The sequence below is a fragment of the Rhynchophorus ferrugineus genome, unplaced genomic scaffold (assembly GCF_030347505.1).
Source record: "Rhynchophorus ferrugineus isolate W39M unplaced genomic scaffold, kcgeb_rfMv2 rfM11, whole genome shotgun sequence".
Taxonomy (NCBI): domain Eukaryota; kingdom Metazoa; phylum Arthropoda; class Insecta; order Coleoptera; family Curculionidae; genus Rhynchophorus; species Rhynchophorus ferrugineus.
The window spans coordinates 4,406,216-4,430,860 of record NW_027472590.1 but is presented as its reverse complement, the minus strand read 5'-3'; the positions used below and the strand labels follow the sequence as shown (position 1 = coordinate 4,430,860).

General features: G+C 32.4%; 1 protein-coding gene across 1 annotated transcript in view; it reads right to left on the bottom strand.

Annotated features, from left to right (window-relative positions):
- Positions 1 to 24,645, bottom strand: part of LOC143204658 (leucine-rich repeat, immunoglobulin-like domain and transmembrane domain-containing protein 2) — a 51,188-nt gene that overhangs the window by 3,540 nt on the left and 23,003 nt on the right. Inside the window, exons 2-3 of the mRNA XM_076417362.1 lie at positions 7,367 to 8,248; positions 3,792 to 4,430 (exon numbers count right to left, since the gene is read on the bottom strand). Coding sequence (XP_076273477.1) covers positions 3,792 to 4,430; positions 7,367 to 8,209 — 1,482 coding nt within the window. The 5' untranslated portion in view covers positions 8,210 to 8,248. The remainder of the gene's footprint in view (positions 1 to 3,791; positions 4,431 to 7,366; positions 8,249 to 24,645) is intronic.

Sequence of the window (24,645 nt, the reverse complement as noted above, 5' to 3'; positions counted from 1 at the left end):
AGAATTTTTTCACAGAAAGAAGTTGAGCGGTGATACAACACTGAGGGTTTAAATCTATTCTAACATAAATCAAACACTTATCTCTAGATATCTTACTAATCATACCATTCAATCAAAATAAACACAGAGTATACGTATTTCAAATATACAGATCTCTATCAGCCTCACAATATAACATATATTCAGGCAAAATGTTATTAGAAGATGGAATTATTCAGAAATGAAGGATTATACTTATTCTTTAACTTACATGTGATAACATATATTAGAAAAAAACCTTAAACGTAATCTTCCATTCTTGAAATTGAATTAAATTGAAATTTATAATTGAATACCACTCAGCTTATATCAAAAGAAACTCCATATGCTTCAGCATTATGTAGAAAACTAAACTATTTACTGGCATATTTTTATGCATGTAAAGAACATATGTAAGGAAAGAGATAAAGGGCGATGTTATGAATTACTAAGAAATATTAATTCTAACTTCATTTTGAGAGATGAAGTATTAGAGATATCTCCTCATTGAAAGACTAATACACATTATATTTCAAGGACGCTACCTTCATGACTAAATATATTTGATGAAGTCATAGTGTAGAAGGTAAGATTGACATTTAGTTTTGGTCGATGACGAAAGAAGAATATCTTCCATTGATGCCATAAAGTAAAAAAAATAATACAAATATTACCAAAACATCATTACGCATTACCACTTGTGACCTCTATCAACGTGGACAACAAGATTTTACATCTAAAAATTTCTTCCTTATCAAAAAAGTGGCTGAAAGTTGTAAACAAATCCCAACAAATAATCCTTTAAAATTAATTAACTATCTTGTTCAAGTGCTACATGTGGTAACGATGGCATCAAAAACATGCTCAAAATATTGAATCATTATCTTTCCCTATTAGCTGATATGAGAATGAAATAAATAGAATAGAGTAACATATACTATAAATGCACCGTACTATATTCACGGCCTGTTTTAATGGATCCGAATTAGTAATTCCACTTTATGTTGGGTATTACGGAAACTGTAATTGAGACGTAGACAGATGAGTTTTAAAGAAGATCGAAATCCGTTTCAAGCCTAGATAATCAATAAAATATTTTCCTTTCCAATTTATAACTTCTATTAATTATAAATAGTTATAAGAGTTTTGAACAAGTTACAATATATAAACAAAATAATTAGGGTAAAAACATTCAGTTATTGCTATGAGATTCAGTGAATCAACATAGCAGTAACTAAACCAATGTATGGCTCCCCATAATATAATGGGAATGGTAGCCAAAGAACTTGCCTCGGAAGACTGAAATTCAGTTATTTTTTCCTGTGAATATAAAAATAAAAACAATACCCCACCTCACGTAAAAAAACTAAATACAGTCTAATTAAAAACAAATAAATTAATTGCCTGTTTTTGGAAGTCAATATTTTACGGTTCGCATAATACCCATTTGGTTATTTGTAAATAACAACAATGAACCTTTGATCAAGCAATTCATTAAACAGCAAAATTGAATGTAAACAAGCATGTATTTTAATTAGAACTAATATAGTTTTTACTGTAGCAAATAAAATTGTTTTGTAAAATGATGAAAAATAATCGAATGCTTCGAAAACAAACTCACTATCGGTGTATATAGACTGAAAAATATTTTAATTAATTAACTGATATTTTTTATATAATTTTCTTTGGTAAAAACATAGAATTCCACCAAAAAAAGCAAAAAGGTTTTTTGAAAAGATTCGACAAATATTTTTGATTCTCAAGTCAGAAGCATTAAATGCCTTAACAGACTAACAATGAAGAGATTAATTGTTTCTGTGAGATATTCTATTCAGATTTATAATATACGGCTGAATACCTGGTAAATCAACTAAAGCGCTAAGCTGATGAAGATCCCTTTTTAAGCAATTGATTTTAAATCAAAATATCTACCAAGAAATTAAAATGTTACATCAGTGTTCGCAAAAGCATGAATATAAGAAGCAGTGGATGGTATACAAGAATGTAAAATATCTTAAGATGAAGTAACCTTGACCAGGCACTTACAAGACAAACAAACTACAGCACATGTAAGCCTTCATTACAGTTTATACCATTTTTGTAAGACAACTTCATAGAACAATATTATTGAGAACTATATTTATTAAACATAACTATATTCACTATAAGATATTACATACTACATTTAGCATTTTCACTATCACTATATTAAAAATACACTATTGCGATTGAATATTTATTGAAGCCTCCATGCCAACAGCACAAAAAAAACCTGACAAATAAATTATCATAGCCTGTGAAATTAACTTTATGGTTTCCGGATGATTATATGTATTAAAAAAAGATCCAGAAAGAGAGCAAATGCCTACAATACGAATTTCTCGAAATATATCCTTTCGGACTTTTCCAATACCGCAATACCATTACTGGCTAGGCAATAAAGAATAGTCTTTTGTGGTGTATTCTAAGTATCTATGAAAGCTGTGTTAGTGTAAGAGAACCATCCGCATCGATAATGATTCATAAGGACAAAAGTCGCTGTATTAAGGTGATATCATTATGGTGCCAAAAAATTGGGAACATTTTTAGATGTGTGAAACAAGTATTTAGAATAAATACAGGCATCTAATATTTAACTAGTCAATTGAAAAGTCACCGGCCAACCATAGTAAAACACAACTTTTTGCCACAACTTTTTTTCAACATAATTCCCTTCAAGGGTGATACACTGATTAGAGCGACCTAACTCTCGACACCATTTTTGTAGTAGGATTTGCTTTTTGCTTCAAAATAGGACTCTGATTCGTCGATCATTCGAAGAAAATTTCTTCCAGCGAGCATCCTTTTGAGATCTGAGAACAGGAAATAGTCACTGGGGGCAGATCAGAAGAATGCGGTGGATAAGGAAGCAATTCGAAGTCCTATTCATGAATGTTTGACACGGTGCATTGTCTTGGTGAAGCAGCACTTTCTTTTCCTTCAAATTATGCCGTTTTCGGTGATTTCGTCCTTCAAACGGTCCAAAAACGCTATGCAATAGTCGCTGTTGATGGTCCTTCCTTTTTCAAGGTAGTCAATAAAAATTATTCCATGCGCATCCAAAAATACAGACGACATAACCTTGCCAACCGACTGTTGCGTTTTCCCGCGCTTTGGAGTGGGTTTATCGTGTGCAGTCCACTCGAATGACTGTTGACTGGATTTCGGAGTGAAATGATGGAGGCATTGTCACATATCGATGCAAAAACTCGGGTTTATTATGCTTGATCATCGTCAAACACTGCTTCGAACCATCAACTCGTCGTTGTTTTTGGTCAAAAGTGAGCTCGCACGGCACCAACTTTGCATAAAGCTTTCTCACACTTTCATTCAGTTTCAATTTACGGCCATTCAAAATCATTTTGTGGATTTTTTAAATGTTTTCGTCGGTAACAATCTCCTTTGGGCGTCCACTACGTTCACCGTCTTCGGTGCCCATTTCACCACGTCTAAACTTAGCATACCAATCATTAATGAATAATTTTCCTGAGGCAGTGCCCGAAAACTTGGTATCAAGCCAAGTTTTTGCTTCATCTGTATTTTTCCCGAAATTCCTTTTTATCAATTTTTTCACAATACCAAAAGTTGCTTCACTCAAACAGCTATAATTCACAACCTAATGATCTTTTGAGGGTTAGGCTAACTAAGAAATATTTGGATTTAATTCTAGTGGCGCCATCTATGTGTCGGGCCGGAGACTTTTTAATTGACTTGTTACTACTCTATATACTTACGTTCGATGGAAAAACATTATAAGTTCCCGTATAAAAAGAGCTGTTATCATTAACGACAGGCCCTGTGTGATGGCTTTTTATTTCATTAATGATGTCTGGATTTTGTTTCTGATTCCGATACCAGACATCGCTATCGCATTCGCGTTTGTTTCGGCTAGTCTTGGACTTGTTCCCGATATCATCCGATTTACTATTGGTTTTCTCCTCGCTCCGTATCGACCTCAAGCAGCTCTTCGCCTCGGATGGTCGATTTTTCCGACAACATCCACCGTGACACCTAATTAAGGACATAATAAATACGACCAAGCAAAGGAACAACAGTACGAGACCCGCTGCCGCTCTAAAACCGACCAGTTCGATAGGAAAATCAGATTTGTCTTGCGGATGTTCCGGAATCTCTTTCAGGGTAACCATAACGGTATAGTTTCCGTAAGATATCCCCGCAGGATTTTCTGCCGTGCAGTAAAATGTGCCATTGTGTTCCGAGTTTAAGTTGTAAATGAATAAGCTGCTTTCTTGTTGTTTGTCGTTTTGTTGTAGATAATAGACCAGACGTAATCTGGCCCCAACATCCGAGTTATTTTGTAGGATTTGTCCGTTATATAGCCAGAGTATATTGGCTGGAGGTAGGGATTTCACCTGTAACAAAAAATACGAAGAAATCCCCTTGTTATTCTTCCGGTTTGTTTTAGTAAGTTTTTTTTTCTAAAGATTTAAAACAGCACTTTTATTTTATAAAGAATTCCTGCTTTCTGATATCAATATAAAACTATTTATAGCCTATTCAAAATAACAGTGAACTCACGTCATCAAGATTTTTAAAGTATTACCTTCCGCAAATTCTTAATTCGTTTGAGAATCGGACAATATTTTCCTTCACATTTTATTCTGGTTAAAAAGATATTAAATGCCGTCTAATACGTTGGTATTTGTACGCGAATCAGCCTAAGTAAGTTTTTTCAATACAAATATCATTTAATACAATTATTTTAGAGTAAATGGTTGCAGCAGCTCTTTGGGGGTGTAATCTTTTTCATCATCATTTCATACACATTTTAATCATCCCTTCATACACTGTTAGGTAATATAGGATTTAAATAGTATAAAGATAACCCGAAAAAAGCTTTAAGAGAACTTCCTTCTCCTTCATGACTTTTACAAGAATTACGAAAACGAATTTAAAAAATACTAATAACGAAGACTTTTTTTTTAATTTCTGTATTTAGATAAGACTTGAATATTACCGAATGGGGCATTGGGTCACCCATAGCAAGACTTAAAAATTGTATTCAGACAACAAATGTTTTGACATAATATAATAATTGATTATGATTTACAGTCATAATATTTATTAATAATTCATGCTGGAAACAGGAATGATTAGTAACAACTTCGGTTTGGACACAATGAAGAAGAAAATGACAAATTGAACATGTATATCTATAATATATGATGTACTATAATGTTTAATAAATAAATTACATTTTATAATATATTTGTTTCATTAAACCATTTATATTAGAAAGGTGTTATATATAGAAGCCAAAATAAACTGAAATACTCAAAATATCAACGTTAAACGCGGCAACATTGCACGTCATAAATTGAGATGACGTCAGTTCACTGCCACTTTGTATAGACCATATATAGTATAACATCAGCTAAGTTATTTGTTTTAAATCCTCCAAAATTAATTCATATTTTTAGTATTTTATTATATATTGGACGAATTTATTTTGCATAAACATTTTTCAGCATCCATTAAATTAAGCCAGTTATAAAATAAACGATGTCCTTTATTTACGTGCAATTGCACCGTTATTATATCGATATCATTTGCAATTTAATTACGAATCGTAAATAATATCTCCCTACCGCTCGATACCAGCTGATAAACTTGTTAAAAATAATTTCATACGTACCAAAAATAATAAATGATTAATTTCAATTACGGTGTTTTTGATATAAAGCTGTTTTTACTTCTAGTGAACTCACCGTATCATTTAAATTATTTTCATATTAGGGTATGTTATGTTGATAAAATTTCAGAACTTCTGTACCAAACGGCATGACAAAACTTAAGCACACTAGAGATTTTTCATTTCCGCTAGCTTTTTAAATTATACTATTTTTGTAGACATTACAACAAAACAGCTATTGTTAATATATAGTTTTTTGCTATACTATAAATAAACAATAGATTTGATAGAAGGCGACAAAACTATAACACAGTGGGGTAAAATAAGAAAGAAACTAACCAATATAGTCTCCTCTATTTTTTACAATGTCAATCAATCTGTTTAACAAAGTTTCACCTAGATTTTTGAAAATAAACACATTTTTCTACTCATCTTGAATAAAATTTTTTAGTTGTTCAATATTTTTCAATTTTATAACTTAACCCAACAATGTTCAATAATATTCCAATCGGGAGGCATTAAAATTTTAACATTGAGTACTAAAAAATAGTGTTTAACAGGTTTTGCAGTATGAGCAGCAGAATTCCACTACTAAAAATAAATTCTGGCTAGCAGTTTGTGTTCCACATTTATCGAGTTCGGTAAGAGCAGTTGCTCTTCAATTAATTTATGCCATTAGTTATTATTGCCTTTCCTGCAAAATCCACAACACACCATCAGGCCATCTTATCTTTTCTTGAATCATGCTAGTAATACTCAGCAGGTGTACCTAAGTACCTACCATTTTCTACAAGATTACAAACTACAAGAGATTACGACCAATGGTAATATCTAAAAAATGGGTCCCACATCGAATTACAAACAAATAAAAAACCGAAAAATCTTTTGTGAAATACTGCTTCAAAATTATGACCGAAACATATTTCTGCACCGAATAGTAATGGGTGATGAAAAGTTGACTCATTTTGAAAACCATAAGCGCAAAAATCATGGTTGTCTCCTGGCGAAGCCGGCCGATCGACACAAAAGCGAAAATCATTTTTATTGCAAGACAATGTTCTGTGTTTTATGGGACCAGAATGACGTGGTCTATTACGAATTGTTGAAATCTGGTGAAACAGTTAATAGTGATCTCTACCGACAACAAATGTTCAACTTGAACCACGCATTGATCGAAAAACGTCCAGAATGATCAGAATGTCGTAGTCACGGTAAAATTATTTCACAGCAGGATAACGAGTCGTCTCATAAACAAAAACGGTCAAGGATGAGGCATATCACTGCACCCGCTGCCCTTTCCAGATGTCCCCATCTGATTATAAACTCAGTGGGACATGCAGGGATACGAGCCACACTTCGCCAGTTTCAAAGAAGTTCGAAGAAGAAGAAAATAGCTCGATGAATGGTTTTGTTGAAAGGACAAACAGTTTTTTTAGGTTGACAATAAATGGCCACTACTATTAATAAATAAATTTTCCATTTTCTCGAAAATATGTAGCGTTTTTCCGAAAAAATCAGTAATGCACCAATAAAAGCACACCTAGAATATGTACACGTAGAATATGTAGTGTGCTAAAGTTTTGTCGCCGAGTATCGACCTGAAATTAGTCTTGTCCCAGTCTATTCTAATGGTGAATAACGATACATTGTGCTTACCTGACAGGATAGAGTTATATTTTCTGTCTCATTGGCTTCCAGGTAGAAATTTGAGGGAGATACCTCAGGATAACACGCGAGGTCTTCTGATTTGAGTGTTTTAATAATTATGTTTTTATATTTTAGCGGTTGCTCACACCGCGGCTGATCTAATAAAGAAACTAATTCTCGTTTTAACCAACTATTGACCGGCGCTATATTACAGTCGCAGTTCCAGTGATTGCCGTTCAGATGCACTCCGCGAAGAGTGTTAGGAAAAATCCTGTCGCTGGGTAACGATTTGATGCTGTTCCACGACAAATCCAGCCATTCCAAGCTGTACAGACCGACGAAAGCCTCGGCGTCGATAATCGAAATTTTACAGTCTTTTAGGTCCAAGTTGTTTAAGGAGCTTAGATGATTGAACGCGAGCCTCTCTAATGATTTAATTGGATTTCTGGCCAAACTCAATTTCATCAGGGACGGGCAGTCGAGGAGTGCGACGGTCGGGACCGTTTCCAGCCAGTTGGACGACAAATCCAGCTCGACTAAGTTCGTCAGACCCTTCAGGGCGCCATCTTGGACCGATTTAATCCGACAACGGCTCAGGAATATTTTCTGTAAGTTAATTAGGCTTAATTTCGCGAACTTTTCACGCTGGATAGATCGGAAATCGTTGCCGGCGAGGTCCAGGACCTGGGTGGCCGACTCGACGCCTTCCGGTATGACTAGGAGGGATTTGTCGACGCACTCCACCGTCTGTTTGCCGTTGCGCCACTTGCAGGTACACGTCGGAGGACAGCCGGTGCTTTTCACCGTCGTTAACAGCTGACAGACGAGAAAGGTGGAGAAGAGGGCGATCATTTTATAATTGTCATGTTTCGCAGCTTCACTTTCTTGACTCTGGAAAGAAAAAAGTATCAAGGGTTGGTTAAATTTATTAAATAACTAGCTAATTATGAATACTTGGGTTTGCTTTCACTTTTTATAATATTTAAGGAAAAATTACTACACTTCGCCATGTTTTTAAAATTACTTATGTTAATATATAATTTCTCTGTCCGTGTGCATGTAACTGAAAACGGGTTGTCTGATATCAATGAAATATTTTGCATGTGCATATGTTGATTAGAGAATAGTTTATAATTACAAATTGGCCCAGAAGATGGCTGCGATAGGCTAGCAGCAGATGTTTTAAAATAGTTTTGAGCAGAGCAACACTTCGCTGCTCTGGAAAAAATTACAGCTCATGGGAGAAACTGTTTTTTTTTGTTTGGAATGGCATTCGTAAATCGCCTAAGAAATGAGAAAAATCTGTAGATATAGCAAATGGTCAATACTTCCTGAATACTGAATAAGTAATTATAAGTATCCACGGCAAATACAGTGTTTTCTTTAGCGAAAAAATATATAAATTACCGACTCACTTGGTGATTTCCTACTGCTTCAGAACATTTTCACAACATTTGTGAACTCAATTGTGCCAAATAATTCAACGACTTGAGAGTGAAATATGTATACAAATAATGTGTATTAAACAATTGCAATTTTATGATGTTTTTGTGTTCCTATATCTACATTTATAAAAGTAGTCATAAGGAAGTTACCAATTTATATTCGTAATATTTAGATTTTATATCGAAAATATAAAAGTCGATTTATTGGAAACAAGTCATATGGGGACAAATTGGCCCTGTTAAAGTTTATGTTATTGCAATAAAACGTAGTTATGGCTTTAACTGTTTTATATTTAAATAATTCCGATTTTATGTCGCATTTAGTAACGCATAAAAATGTCTAAATTGGCTTGGACCCGATGCCATATTATAAAGAGATCGATCGTTTCGAAGTGGAGACGTTTCTAAAGTTATTCCGATTTACCTTGTCGTAAAAATAAAATACAGATTCATGATAGTTTACTGATTCATTTACTTGTTAGAAGGCTTGTCTATTTTTGTTCTATTGAAATTTGTACATATATCATAAATTATTATATAATAATGTTTTATTTATCCATATTATCAACTGGCAATCATAACCAGTTAAATTATGATAATAATTCCAGATTATTCTATTATTTCTGATATGTGATATAATATTAATATTGTGTATTTCATGTTATATAAATGTTATATTGTTGTAATATCGTTTATTATATCACTTGTTAGTAATGTAATAATTTATTTGTAAATGAATGTCACTTTATAGTTTACCTAGTAACTTTACCTATAAAGTGACACTCATTAAATTATTATATATGATAATCACCAGTTAAATTACAATAACAATTCCAGATAGTTCCATTATTGATGATGTATGATGAAGATTAATTGTTACTGTTATTTTATGTGTCTCTAAAAGGAACGTAATAGTAATAGAGAGGAAAATATTAGAAATGATCGGAAGGAATAACAAGAAAAAATGTAGTCGTTCTTATATTTGAATGACCAATTTCAAGTCCTATCGCTTTAAATGATGTTACTTGTTGTGGTTCTTCTAAACTATCTTTCGTAGTTTTTCTTAGCTATATTGCAAGTGCTAATATCTAGATATTCTGTACTAGTTTTTCATATTTTTAAATTTGATAATTGGTCACATTATCAGTTATGTCTCAGAAACAGATTCGCATAGGAGACTGCACCAATAAATGGAAGCTTCCTCACTAAAAAAGCAGCAGTGCAGAAGTTGGACAACACAGTAAGCTATTTATTCGAGACTGAATATTATTATGCAGAATATAGAATAAAAAATTGTAATATTATCTTTAGCGTAAGTGAAGTTATTAGATGAAATTTTTTTAAGGTAATTTGCTAAGTTTCGATTTAAGATCTAATAATAACTGACGGCAATTATTTATAACTATAAAAAATTTACTATAATATTTCTATTCAAACAGTTGCAAATTTTTGTATTTTTTATATTGATTTTGTTGTCCAATTTTCCTTCTGTACATTCTTTTCTCAATCGCAAACCATTCCGACTGGAAAATTTAATTAAGCCGATGAATCGGAATATTTTCCTTGGGACCCGTTTTCACGGGGACGCCATTTAAAGGGCTTAAACTTTCCAGATTAATAAAATTGTTTCACGAAAAATCTCCCGTTCTTTTCTACCGACTAACCGAAACTAATTTTAAAGTTCCCCACTCCGGGGCAATCGTTAAACTACGGCCGAATGATAAGTAAGGTAAAATTTCCCGTTTAAATGGTGTGCTATCATTCGAAAAGTTTCGCGCAATAAGTTGACTAAGACAAAACTTGCGCCATCTAGTTAACATTCAGACGGTGACGGTATGCCGGTGAAGTTTCGGCAACAGGATACTGATACGTTTTATTTGGATTTAAAATGGTTATCTTGTTGCCAGTTACTTAGATCAGAGCCGATTATAGTATCGCAGAGTTGCAGCCGGCTCTATTGTCTCTGTATGCAACGAACTTCGCTAAGGTGTTGTTCTCGGGTTTCATCGGAAAACTAATTCGAGGACAAAAAGCACTGTACCTCAGTCTTCACCCATAACTTCTTATATATACACAGAAATGGAAGGCTGTTCGTTAGTCTCGTTAAAACTCGACAACAGCTGAACCTATTCGGCTAATTCTGGATTTAAACTATTTGCAGAAGTCCAGGGAATGTTTATATGGAGAAATATGGAATTATACAAAATAAATAGTTAAACAATAATTTTGTTTCCCCATGCAAAGTTTCGCTGCCGCAGTCATCAATAAATTCTCTCTCACAAAAGACCGACAATGTTTTTGCTTGATTATATTTATTAATATGGACGGTGAATGCCTATTTGAGACATCATCATCCTTCATAACAACGCCAGGCCACACACCACATTTTTGACAATAAATGTTTCCCTTTCGAGCACCCTCCTTATACCCTTAACTTGTCACCTTGTGATTATTTTTGTTGGCGCCCTTGAAATAATCACTTGGAGGTAAAATATTTAAGGGCAATGTAGAAGTAGAGGAGTATGTGCGCAATTGCGTATAGAGCACGGAGGTGTCTATATCGAAAATGTATAACAAGCCTTTTCACATGCTGGCCACACTGATAACCAACAAGAGATAGAATGTGATAACGTGGTATTGATATGTCACGACTACGTTCTAGAAAAACTGGTAATGAAGGGGGAATTATCCAAATTGGAGCAGTAATTCTCCAGTAATGCGTGTACATACGTGGACACCCCTTCCTCTTGGAAAATATGGTGCACATGGAGAAGTGTGCAATTTAGTAGGGTTAAAGTTTCTATTGAGAAGAAGATTATTTTACCGCCTTGTTGCAGCGAGTTTATTGTATCTGTATACAGCAAACTTAGCTCATGTTACAGTTTCGATCTTTTCCAACTATTCAGAAGACAAAAAGTGTTATTCAAGTTTAGTTAAAGAGCTACCTACATAATTTTGAATATATTACTATAATATGTTATTATAATATGTAAAAAGGAAAGGGATATCATAACTTGATAAATTATGCTAGTTGCAGAACATATTTATATATTGGTACGTCTCCCTTTTTGTAAACATGGCGTGTATAAATGAGTGTGCAATTTGGTAGGGTTAAAGGTTCTATGAAGAAGATTATCTTTACCATTGCAGCGAATTTATTGTATCTGTATACAGCAAACTTAGCTCATGTTCCTGTTTCAATCTTTTCGAATTATTCAGAAGACAAAAAGTGTTATTCAAGTTTTAGTTAAATATCTACCTACATAATTTTGAATATATTGCTATAATATATTATTTTAATATGTAAAAAGAAAAGGGATATCATAACTTGATAAATTATGCTAGTTGCAAGAACATATTTATATATTGATACGTCTCCCTTTTTGGAAACATGGCTTGTATAAATGAGTGTGCAATTTCGTAGAGTTAAAGGTTCTATGGAGAAGATTATCTTTACCATTGCAGCGAATTTATTGTATCTATATACAGCAAACTTAGCTCATGTTACAGTTTCGATCTTTTCCAACTATTCAGAAGACAAAAAGTGTAATTCAAGTTTAATTAAAGTTCTACCCACATAATTTTGAATATATTGCTATAATATATTATTTTAATATGTAAAAAGAAAAGGGATATCATAACTTGATAAATTATGCTAGTTGCAAGAACATATTTATATATTGATACGTCTCCCTTTTTGGAAACATGGCTTGTATAAATGAGTGTGCAATTTGGTAGGGTTAAAGGTTCTATGGAGAAGATTATCTTTATCGTTGCAGCGAATTTATTGTATTTGTAAACAGCAAACTTAGCTCATGTTCCTCTTTCGATCTTTTCGAATTATTCAGACGACAAAAATTGTTATTCAAGTTTTAGTTAAATATCTACCTACATAATTTTGAATATATTAATATAATATGTTATTATAATATGTAAAAAGGAAAGGGATATCATAACTTGATAAATTATGCTAGTTGCAGAACATATTTATATATTGATACGCCTCCCTTTTTGGTAACATGGCGTGTATAAATGAATGTGTAATTTGATATAGTTTCTATAGAGTACAAGTTGCAGAGATCTAAAATGTGTATTACATTTGGGACAATTTTGTATCAAAACGCCTTCACCATTTTACAAAAATAAATAAATGTCTGGATGGTGTTTAAATAAAGATATTTTAAAAACGTATCTAACACCAACATTTTTTAAATGGGAGCCATTCGAGTTAACAATGGTCAGCTACAGGTCAAACGGAAATAATTAATTCTAAACCAACAAATCGAAACATGACCTGTCACGAGGTATCTGAAACGTTAAATATTTAATAGAATGTTATTTAAAAAGCACCTGGCCAAGTATTTCCAAAAAAGCAATCCTTTCACGTACATTGTTTCGACAGCCTTCCGTGTTCTATACCTATTGTTTGAAAAATAATTAATCTTTTGTCGTCAGAACCAACTAGAATTTCAATTTAGTAATTAAAAGGGCGGGCTCTATTAACCTCGAAACCGTTCAAATCAACCGGTAAATGTTTTAGATTAACTGGTCGGTCCAAATTAATTAAAAATGATTTGTCACTTGTTTATGTTCTAGCTGGGCGTAATATATGCTTTTATTAATAGTTACCGCCAACTAGGTTTGATTAAATTTTTTTTAACGTTTGCGGTTTTAGTTTATTATTTCTTGTTAATGAAACAGTGTGAAACAATAATGTCTAAAATCATTCAGAAGGGGCAGTTTCTGTTGAGCATGGTGGATGTGATAACACTTTCTTTGGATATTCGTTCAATTCGTGGGTCAGTGACATGCAACATCAAGCAAAATGTACTACTATTATATCCGTTGCAGTTTCGTATATTTTGAGATTTTATATCAATGGATCATGCTCACTATTAAACTACGGATATGTAGTTTTTTCTTTGAATTATATTAGAAAAGTATACCTTCATTTATTCTTTATTCTATTCGAAACTAAGTTAGTTTTGCAATGAATGTTATATTAGAGTCGAGTGTGTTTTAGTAATCTACTAATATCGCATAGGCCTGAAACAACAAAACTGATTTCGTATGTTGAAAGTGTCGTGGTTATTTAAAAAATTGCCAGAACCAGAGTAATTAGTTTATTACAACAATTTTAAACGTTTGGTGGAAGCATTTAAGGTCCAATACTATACAACACAATAGCACCTTTCCCTAGATTCATTAAAAACAAGCCCTAAAGCAGTTTTGCTTCATAAAGGTGGTTTTCATTCTTCCACTTCTGTTAGTCACTTCGTAAATGTTGTGCTTGTTGTTCGGAAAAGAAGCTGTATTTACTAAATCAGCTCAGTTTTTATGTATATGGGTTAGCAATGACCAGGCAAATTACTGAGCCAATAAAAGATAGCCCCCGAGGAAGCCCAAAGTTTGTCCTCGAAGTTGGTCTTCAAGAGAACGTCTTCCAAGCAACATTTACACCTTCATGTAAAGATACCTCAACACCGCTGCACATAATGTTGAGATTGATGAAGCAGTGTGTAAAAATCCTTCCTTGTAAAGATGGAGATAGATACAAATAAATTGTTTGCAGGCTTCTCAAAAGCAAAGGCGAGAACAGTTTTTTGTGATACCAGACATTAGACGGCTGTATAATCGACCCAAAATTCATCCCGTCCCTAACTATAAACAAATCGTTAGAATAATGATAAAAGTACATATTCTTCATTCCGACATCGACTACATTCCGAAAAATTTAAGGGATATGAGTAAAGAGCAAGATGAATGGTTTCACCAGAACTCAATGATATCAGACTATTGCTGGAAGCCTCAAAATGTCCTTCCAGATTCTTTCCCCAAGCGAAAATGTACAAAAAAAAGGTACAAATATATGATAATGATTGTATATTAGATACAAAAGTTTGTGTCTTTAATGGTTTGTAAATAAAATAGTCTTGTCCTGGCCTTTTTTTCATTTTAATGTAATACCCTTTAACATACAAATTATTAAGTAACATGTCCTCTTGTGACAAAAAGGTATTCAATATAGATTTCAGTAAACAACACATAAATATTAGGTCACACCACGTAAATAGCTCTTAAAATATGTAAAAACATCAACAATCACCACTAGATTTTTTTCTGAATTAATGGTATATATTTAGGGAGTTACTTTGAGCCCTACGAAATAAAAACCATTCATTTTACCATTGGATTATAGTCTAATACCAGCATAGTATTTAAACAAGAAACCAGTAGTAACCAGCAAGTGGTTTTGTATTTTTTTTTATAAAACTGTTTAATTTCATACAGAAAAAATCGTTCATCACAAAATTCTGTCAATTATTAAATTAAATTTAGTCACAGTCGCTCACAATTATAAACCACTCTCTAATTGATTCATATTAATCAGTTCCGAAACTAATTAAAATTTATTCCGATCCGGCCTGAATTTCAACATCGCTAAACGTACGCTTTTATTGCTGGAGATTTCAATCGAATTAATTGGATTATAAATATTTTCACCAATATTTAAAGCACCTGTTTGATACGGATTCGCGAGATTTGTCACTGTGACGTACTGAAAAATGCAGATGCTTCTCCCGATGACCGAAGCGATTTATTCGGCCATTTTCGTTGTACAGAATTAACGAATTAATTGAGTCCAGATTTATGGGACGTTTTCATTATAAATCTATAAATTGGTTTAATTAAAATACTGGATGGAGATTTTTATCATCATGTTCAATGTTATGAAAACGTTAGGATTTAATTTATCACGATTTTTAATTTGAGAAAAAAATTCTTGGATATTATATGAAGAAAATTTAAAAGTTATAGTAAGTTTAATGATTTAGTAGCAGACCTTTAAATAGCTTTATTCATAACTGTATTTAGTATTATGAACATTCTCATTTTAACATCAAATTGGATTTTCATAATTATTGAGAATTTTTTTCTTTAAAGTTTGCTTGGAGATGCCATGGGAACTGCAATCCTTTCAACTACAATACTCCTTCCTTATCCGAGCTAAAACTTGTATAGATTTATTTTTAATGGTTAAATATATTTTTAAGATATTAACAAGTATGTGGTAATGTCTCAATTGCTACGCTATAATTGGTGCCGGAGAATGATTGCAGCTTTTTATAATTTTAATCCATGTCTTGTTTTAAATTGATTGTTGTATGCTGCACACACTGACATAAATGCACACGTTGCAGAGAGATGTACAAGATCAAATAATTCTTGTTTATATTTAAATGGCAGAAAAATAAATAAAAATATATAAATACCCCATTATATGTGATATAGTTAGAAATAATTATTCTATACTATAGAACAATCGAAAATAGACTGTACCATGTGTAATAAACTGAAATGGTTTCTCAAAAATTTTAACAAGGTCTGCTTACATTTACGTTATATTTTTAAATGAAACAACACTTATTTAACCCGCCCTATATATTGTCGTAATAAAAGTAAATATAAAAGGGTAGATTACACAATGCGGGTACACATTTGCATTCAATAAATATTTATATACAACGTTGTAAAATGTTTTGTTCCTAAAACAACGCAGATGATTTAATAAGCTTTCAGCCTATTAAGGTTTTAAATTAAATTTTAATGAGCTATTTGTGATATAAAGTAATATATTTCATACCTTTCCCTTCAGGTTATACGTTTGTTTAAGGGAAAGGTTCCTCATGTTTCTTCTTGCCTGCAGTAATATTAATGTAGAAAATGTTGGGCTACCTGCCAGCTATAATTGCTTCTAGAGTAATTCTGTATAGGATCCTGGTTAAATATTTAGTGATATTGGACGCCAGGTTCAAGCGCAAAGGACAATTTAATAAGAAATGAGAAAAAATGTCTATGGGACTCAAAAATATGTGGTGATTTTTTGGACGACAATTCAAATTAACACTCCACGAAAAACATTTCATGTATCTGTATAATATAGCACACACTATATACGGATGAATACATTAGGATACGCTGTAATATAATAAAAACAATGTAATATTGCATTCGTCGAAAAGAAAGTGTCTTCATAAGGAGCGAGTAATGAATCAAGACCACCTTAATATTAGTTCTATTCAAGATTAAGTTTATGAAATATAACCAAACAGTGAGTAGTTTTATTCACTACAAACATAATTTTAAAAAAATATTTATCCATAGATTAGTTAGTCAAATGCAACCCTTTTGGGGAAGTAAGCCATCTATTCATACATAGTTAGGAAGCATAGGATTTGAATTAGTATAAAAATAACGTACGAAGAGTTCTGACTGAACCTCCAGGTATAGCTATTAATAGAATACAATTTTTAAAAGTATATAATAAAATAAAGAGAGATATGTTATTTCAATTTATGTATAGACATAGGTATTTTAAAATGGAACAATAGACCGTTGAACAAGTGATTCCCTCGTGATAATGAGTGAACAATTTTAATTAAAATGTGCCTCTTTAGAAATTGGCATGAAAAAAGGGTATACATGGATCAAAGGATCAGATAGCTGAACAATGTGGTTTTATCCCTATCACTGCATATTTAATCAAATTCAATTGTTATGGAAGAAAGGAATATAGAATACATAACTGTTTAGATATACGAAAAGAAATATTGTGTACAATAAGTCTCTTCTGTTTAGATAAACTCCATGAGATACACAGAAGAAGAAATTGACAGTGTATAATTAGAATAGGATAATTGTAAAAAAAGGTGTTGTAGAAGGGGAAAGATATTTATATATAGATATCTGTGTAATTGTTCAAAGTGTATATGATTATTTTAGTAGTATATTTTAGTTTTACCAGAGAGCTTATGTCTAGTTATTTTTTCAATAGTTGCTATATTCCCTTCTCAACTTAAACTATATTATATAACTCAACTGTATTTCTGTGTACTGTATATGTATATATTTTAACCAATAAAAAAATAAATTAAAATAAATTAAAATATATGAAGAGAAAATGAAATCTAACGGATTTGCTGATATGGCAAAAGCATTAAAATTATGCAGAACATAGTAATTAAATCTAACTTTATTAATATAGAAATATTATAAACAGGTATACAGTACAGAGAAATACAGTGATACCAAAATGACTTGAGAATGGATTATAGCAACGATTGAAGAAATAACTAGATTTAAGCTCTCTAGTAAAACTAAAATATACTACTTGAATACGCAATTGTTATTAGATAGATTAAGCATTCAGGAGATAACATATATGGTTTAGAAAGGAGTTTAATACAAATATAATAAAACAGCTCTAAGTTAAAATCTGTTGTAGCTGTAAAATTAACGTTAGTTTAAGTATTTCGATAATATATACATTAAATGTACTGTAATGTTTAAAAAAATTATACTCGATAACATTTTTCTTATTTCTTTATTTTATTTACATTAAAATATAACAAAATCAAAATTGATTAAAAGTCAAAGTTAAATACTACAACACTGAGAAGTTTGCTTATCATAAAATTAGATGACGTGAGTTTGCTGTTTTATTGAGATAGACTGTATAAGATAAAAGATACGAATATAATTATTAGAATTAGCAACAAATAAATCGTTAAGAAATAAAAACAATAAAAAATCCATGATTTCGGTTCACCAATTATTTAAGTTTACAGAAATTAACATGTCCATCAAACTTTTTGCTTTTTGACCAATTTTTCTTTTGTGCTATTTATTTAAAATATTTATATACTTTATCCACTATTTTTAATTCTACATAATATGCTAGATGATTTATTTCTATATTACTAAAGCCTAATTGTTTAACACATTTCTTATTGCTCTTTTATATCTAATGAATTATCTTAGAGATTAGAGAAATAATAAGAGCGTCCGTAAATATAAAGAAGCAATACATTCTCATGTTATAGCTATTCAAATAAAAGAAATCATTCGGTGAACATTAAGTTAATAGCCTGAAGACAGTGTATAATATATTCCATTTATGAGATCCTTGAAGGGCGCTTCAAGCTTATTCCTTCCTTCTCCTTTTCCGAAAATTTGGCGTAGTTACAGTTCACAGTCATCTTTCATGTCGACCTTAAGAGATTTACGATCGGCCGTAGTCGGCAAAAAACCGAGCGGCTCCCCCGTCCGCACCCCCCTACCTCCCACCCTTTTCTAGTAATTTGCTTTTTAACGTTAGACCGTCGTTTGTAATTTCGAACGGTTTTTGTCGGCGCCGGGATCTCCGGTCTCTGGCCGCGGTCACTGCGACCTTAAAATATATGAGCTAGCAAAATGAATCCTGCGTCGGCGGGAGGATTGTATGGAGGAGAGTAAGCGCTTTTTGCGCCACGGGCCACAGCCACGGCCACGACCGGCAGCTTTGCTAGTTGTACGATAAAGATTCGCTGGACGTACTATACTACGGCTTGTTTAATTTATCAAGAAACTGATTAAATGCGAACTACAAGTAAGTCAAGAAACTGATTAAATGCGAACTACAAGTAAGTCACAATGAAAAAAACAGTCCATCCAAAGTAACAGTAAACTTACGACATCACCAGACAAAATTTTCCTTATATTTTTATATCATTTAAAAAAGATACAGTGATGTCTGAAACGTCCGAACGTGTAACCGAATCAGCCCGCGGTTGCCAAGCGTCTGCAAAATTCTTCAAAACATTAGTGATAAGAGTTTATCAACCACCAAATGTCGTTTTGGCGCTTTGCTTGTTTCGATAAATTTTAATTTGCTGCATATATATGTGATTACACAGGTTGAAAATTCCAAGGCCAAATAAGTGTTAATTTAGGAACAGATTACGTCTTTAATCAATCCAATTTCGAAAAGAAACGAGGTAATGGCGGCCTATTTTTACCAGTAAAATGCTTTAAGGATCTTATTATTGATACTATTAAATCTTAATCTACTAGAGTATTTATTGGAAATATTCTTATTGCCTTGCAGCTGCACTGAATATTAGTATGGACAATATGAGTAAAATCTCTCAGAAAAAGAAAAACAATATTATTTTAGATTCCCCGAAAAGAAAGTATCTACAAACCTTGATGTTAGTTCTATTCAAGATTAAATGTGTAAAATGTATAAGAATGGTGAGTTGTTTAAAAAAGTTAAAAACCTTACACGTCATCAATATTAAGGCGATAACAACGAAAAAATCATTATTTTTCATGTACCATGAATTGTTTCTTAGTTGTATATAAAAATAAAATTTAAAAATGTATTACTAGAGAAGGATTGTTATATTTTTTTTAGTATATTTTGAGGTCTCCTTATTACCAACTATGGGTTTATCTGGACTAGGCCTAAAGTTTAACGTGGACTCCGAACCACGGTTCTCAGCATTAAGCCTACCGACTGGCGAGACAAATCAAATATTATATTTTTAAATCGGGTAAACTTTTGAAGAAATTGGTACTGCTCTCTTATTGCGCATTTCGTTTTATAGAAAAAAGATATCTCCATAACTTTATCTTAGTTTATAGGAAAGTTATCCAAAGGAAACAGGCTAGTCACAATATTAAAGGAAGTACTTTTTTTTGTCCTATTTTGGATAACTATAAAATATATTCAAAAAATAATAATATCGATTTGTTAAGCAATAAATTATACATCGATTTTGATATACTTGTATTTAGAGTTGTATGAGAATAACCAAGCGAATTTAAATAAACTAATATCTGTTTCAAATTATATTTTAATTTTTAATTACAAAGATGTCAAATCTACGAAAGTAATAATTAAACTATATTATTAAGGGTTATATTTGGAATGCCTTGGATTAATTTGAATGATATTTTTCATTTAAATAGTTTTTTTTACAGAATTATATTGAACAATTAAACAAAAAATTATTAATATTTCTGGTAAGATAACCGTTTTTACTACTTTTGTATCTTTCTCATGTTGTGTAAAGGATGGAAACAGTTTATTCATCAAAGATCCCAAAGATGGGAAGATTGAATTTGGCTCATCTGTCTTGGAATTTTGTTTGACCAATTGTTTTCGAGGACATTCATTAAATTTTATTCAATTGTTTTCTCAGATAATTCTCTAACAGTTTAAAAATGTTGACATAATTCTTCCAAGAAAAAAGGCAAGAAGGCTGAAAAGCTATTTCAGTTACTAGTTGTTTTGGAGAGAGTTATTGATCTATGTATTAAAATATTTATTTTGAATTTAAAAATAATATTACCCAACCTTTCTATCCCACACCCAAAGCCAGCCGTCTGACCAGGCTTTATTTAGATTATGGCTCGATTCCATGTCGAATTTACTTGATCCCGGGCAAATTATTTAATTATTTATAACTACAGAAGGCACAAATCCGGAAATTCTATTACAGGACGGTAAATTCCAGCTTAATCAGCTATATATTTTTTCCTGCTGTGATGGAACGACGGCCCGGATAATTTGTTGGGGCAGGAGTTGGTCGGGAATTTATTCGAAAAGTTCCGTAGCCACGTTTCATTGAAGAATTAAATAACTAAACGGTAAACCGGATTGATTTTTCCTGATATAATTTATATAAGAAATTAACTGGATCAACGTACGTGAGTCGGGAATTATCTATCAGGTTTATTGAACTCTTTTTCCAGATAGTTTCATTACTTATTATATTAATTAGTGTTGGTAAAATAAAATTTCGTCCACATTTGCAGACTAAGAAACCACCATCTTTTAAGAACTCTGGACATGGATGGCAAATACATCGTACACATATTTCAACTGACTCCTTCATATTAAACTTTTAAGAAATAGATGTTTGGCGGATATCAGTCTGATTAAGACATTTATCTACTTTCATCCATCCAATATCTCCGGAAATCATATATAAGACTTAAATCAGCAGCAAACTTGATACCGTCTCTCAAATCCTCTTATATAAATAGATTAACTTCAATCCAGAACGCGGCTTTAACCAGCCCTATTGACAGTCTGCACTATGAAGCGGAGATTCCCAGTTTAAGTTCCCGGGGAGTGCTCTTATTGTTAAGTTATTCGAGCTCTTTAAGATTCAGGTGGCAACTGAAACAGTTTAACGACTTTTTTCCTACTGGTAATTGCAATGCTCTCAGTAGGAAAAGACATAAAGGATCATCCCAAATTTGTCACAAAATTACGTTACAAGAGACGTTACAGAGTTACAGAAATACCACCAGGGCGCTACATGCATATGCCTATTGACTTATACACGCCAGCTCCACATAAAGATGCGGGTGGCCACTGGACTGCATCATCTTTTCCTCCAGATCTATCCTAAGATCCTACCCCAATCATTTGGCTATTCATACGCATGTACCTAAACGAGGAAATTATGTTGATGCAGCCCTCTTTGCCGAGGGGTATTTTCAGTTTCCCTCCCAGACCAGTATTTTCACCGCTGAACCACTAGCAATATATAAACCCTTATTGTCTATCCAAAATAAGTCAGATAGTAGATCAGTAGTAATTGAAACAGACCCCAAGAGCTCTCTGGAGAGCCTCAAACCAGGGCAGGCAGGTCAGCCTTTGGTGGAGAGCATCAGAGAACTCCATACTACTAAAACCAGAAGCGCCAGAAATATCTCTTATCTGTGAGTATCTCCTGGCGGCAAGGGAAGATGATTCGGTCCGATTGACTTTTTTGTAGGAGGGGTGATACAAAGTTCCAATGTAAAACCCTTTTTAGAAATCTCTACCCACTACATTGGCTACTAATTAACAATAAATTATGTGAAATCAAGAAAGACTTCTATCAGAATCTCAATATTCGAGATATATGAGTACATAACTGAGTATCTTCTCCGGTCTACCAATCGGGCACAGTACAGACTCACCAATGAACATCTGTTAAAAGTCGAAGGATCTCCTATGTGTAATGAGTGTCAAACGTTTCTGAGTGTCAGACCTTTACTAATTGAATGTTGCACGCCCTCCGTGGAACATTTGGTCCAACTAAAAATCTGGGACAACCAACCAATTACCTTGCAGTCGGGGGTGTACTTCAGCTTGTCGAACCTTACCGAATAATAGATTACCTGATCTAGAGTGGGCATACACTGTTGTATTTCTTATTCTATGCCTTACACTAAGTTTATTTCCTATGTTATTCTATGTAATCATGCTAAATGCATTGTCCTTGTATATAACTATACATTTATTTATCTATATGTTTTATTTATACTCTCTATGTTTATAAATTTTGTGTTCTGCTATTAATTGAAATCGATACTGTTAAAATACTGTTAGCTATTATTATTCATATGAATTGTAATTAAATTAGTACGCGGTCCTAAATAGCCTAACAGGCTTAAGGGCCATAAAATTACTATTATATTATAAACTTTTCCCAGTTATTTTCATTAATTAACGTTGGTAAAATAAGTTTTAATATAATTAACTTGATCAGCCATATATATTGGTGAAAATGTGATGTATCAACATAAACAACTCTTAAATAAACTGACTAATGAACTGATTGATAAAATAACTAAAACAGTATTGTTCTATAATTTTGACATTTCCAGATAGCTAACACCAGTTTTTTAGTTGGTATTATTTAGTTTTCAAGAATATACAGACGGTAATAATAGAACCTGCTACCGAAGCCTCCCAAACATATTAAAAATATATGATAAAGCTGCTGCATCATATCCCAATTGTTACTTTCAGTTTCAATGACTTGAAAGAGGTGATTTTGATGTCAATGAAATTGCCTAGAGGAACAAAAGAGTTAGAGTGGTTGAGACTCTAAAATTCTGCAGAAATCACGAGACAAATTTAATTATAATTACTTATTACTCATATTAATTAAAATGACTTATATTAATGTAAAAGTGCAAAAAATTGCGCGGTTGGCAAAATCGAACAACAATTTTTATCAACTACCCTGACCAAATACGACAACTTCCTGCCCTACCCGTAACGACTAATTAGCGTGATCGCTTTGTCCGCTTAGAACCAGCTTATGCCAATTAAATTCAACGTTTTGCAGACACAAATTCGCTTCCAATACGGACCCGATATCTGCGAATCCGAGTTAAACGAAACAGAGGACACAACCAGATATTTCACGCGGTGGCATGGGCTACGTCAACATATATACTTATATGCCATTCTGACGTGACATTGCGTTCATTTAATATCGACAGCCAGGTAATATGACCGCATTCGTAATAATATTACGTTCGACTCCTAATCATAATTGGATTGTTGGAATTACCTTTTGTATGAAGTTCATGTCGTATATCCATAGATGCCCATCATTATAGCACATAAGTATGATATATATATATATATATATATATATATATATATATATATATATATATATATATATATATATATATATATATATATATATATATATATATATATATATATATATATATATATATATATATATATATATATATATATATATATATATTCATACTTCTTCTCTCTGACGTTCCTTTCCAGATTCCCGTTACAACCGCGCGAGCGACTTTCCCAACGAACTGAGTATTTTCCTTACTCTGAACTTAAATGCACCTTCCACTGATAAACTTTTGAGGTATTTTCTTATATCTTTACTTCACATGCTGTCTATCTTTGTTTTACCACTAATACTTTTAAGGTGTTTAATTTCTACTGTTTGTATCTTGTTTTCATTCTTTCTTGACCATACCTAGTTAATGTTTCCTCTATATATTGCTTTGTAGGCTGCCATGGTATTTTTCGTTCTTCGGCTTTCTCAGTACACTCTTTAGTTCTTAAATATCAATTTTTTGCATCTATATGCTTTCACATTATTTCCTTGCCGGTTGGTATATTTTCTCGTACAAATAATATATGATTTAAAAATTTCATCGAAGCAGGCGGTTTTTGGCAGAGTTAAT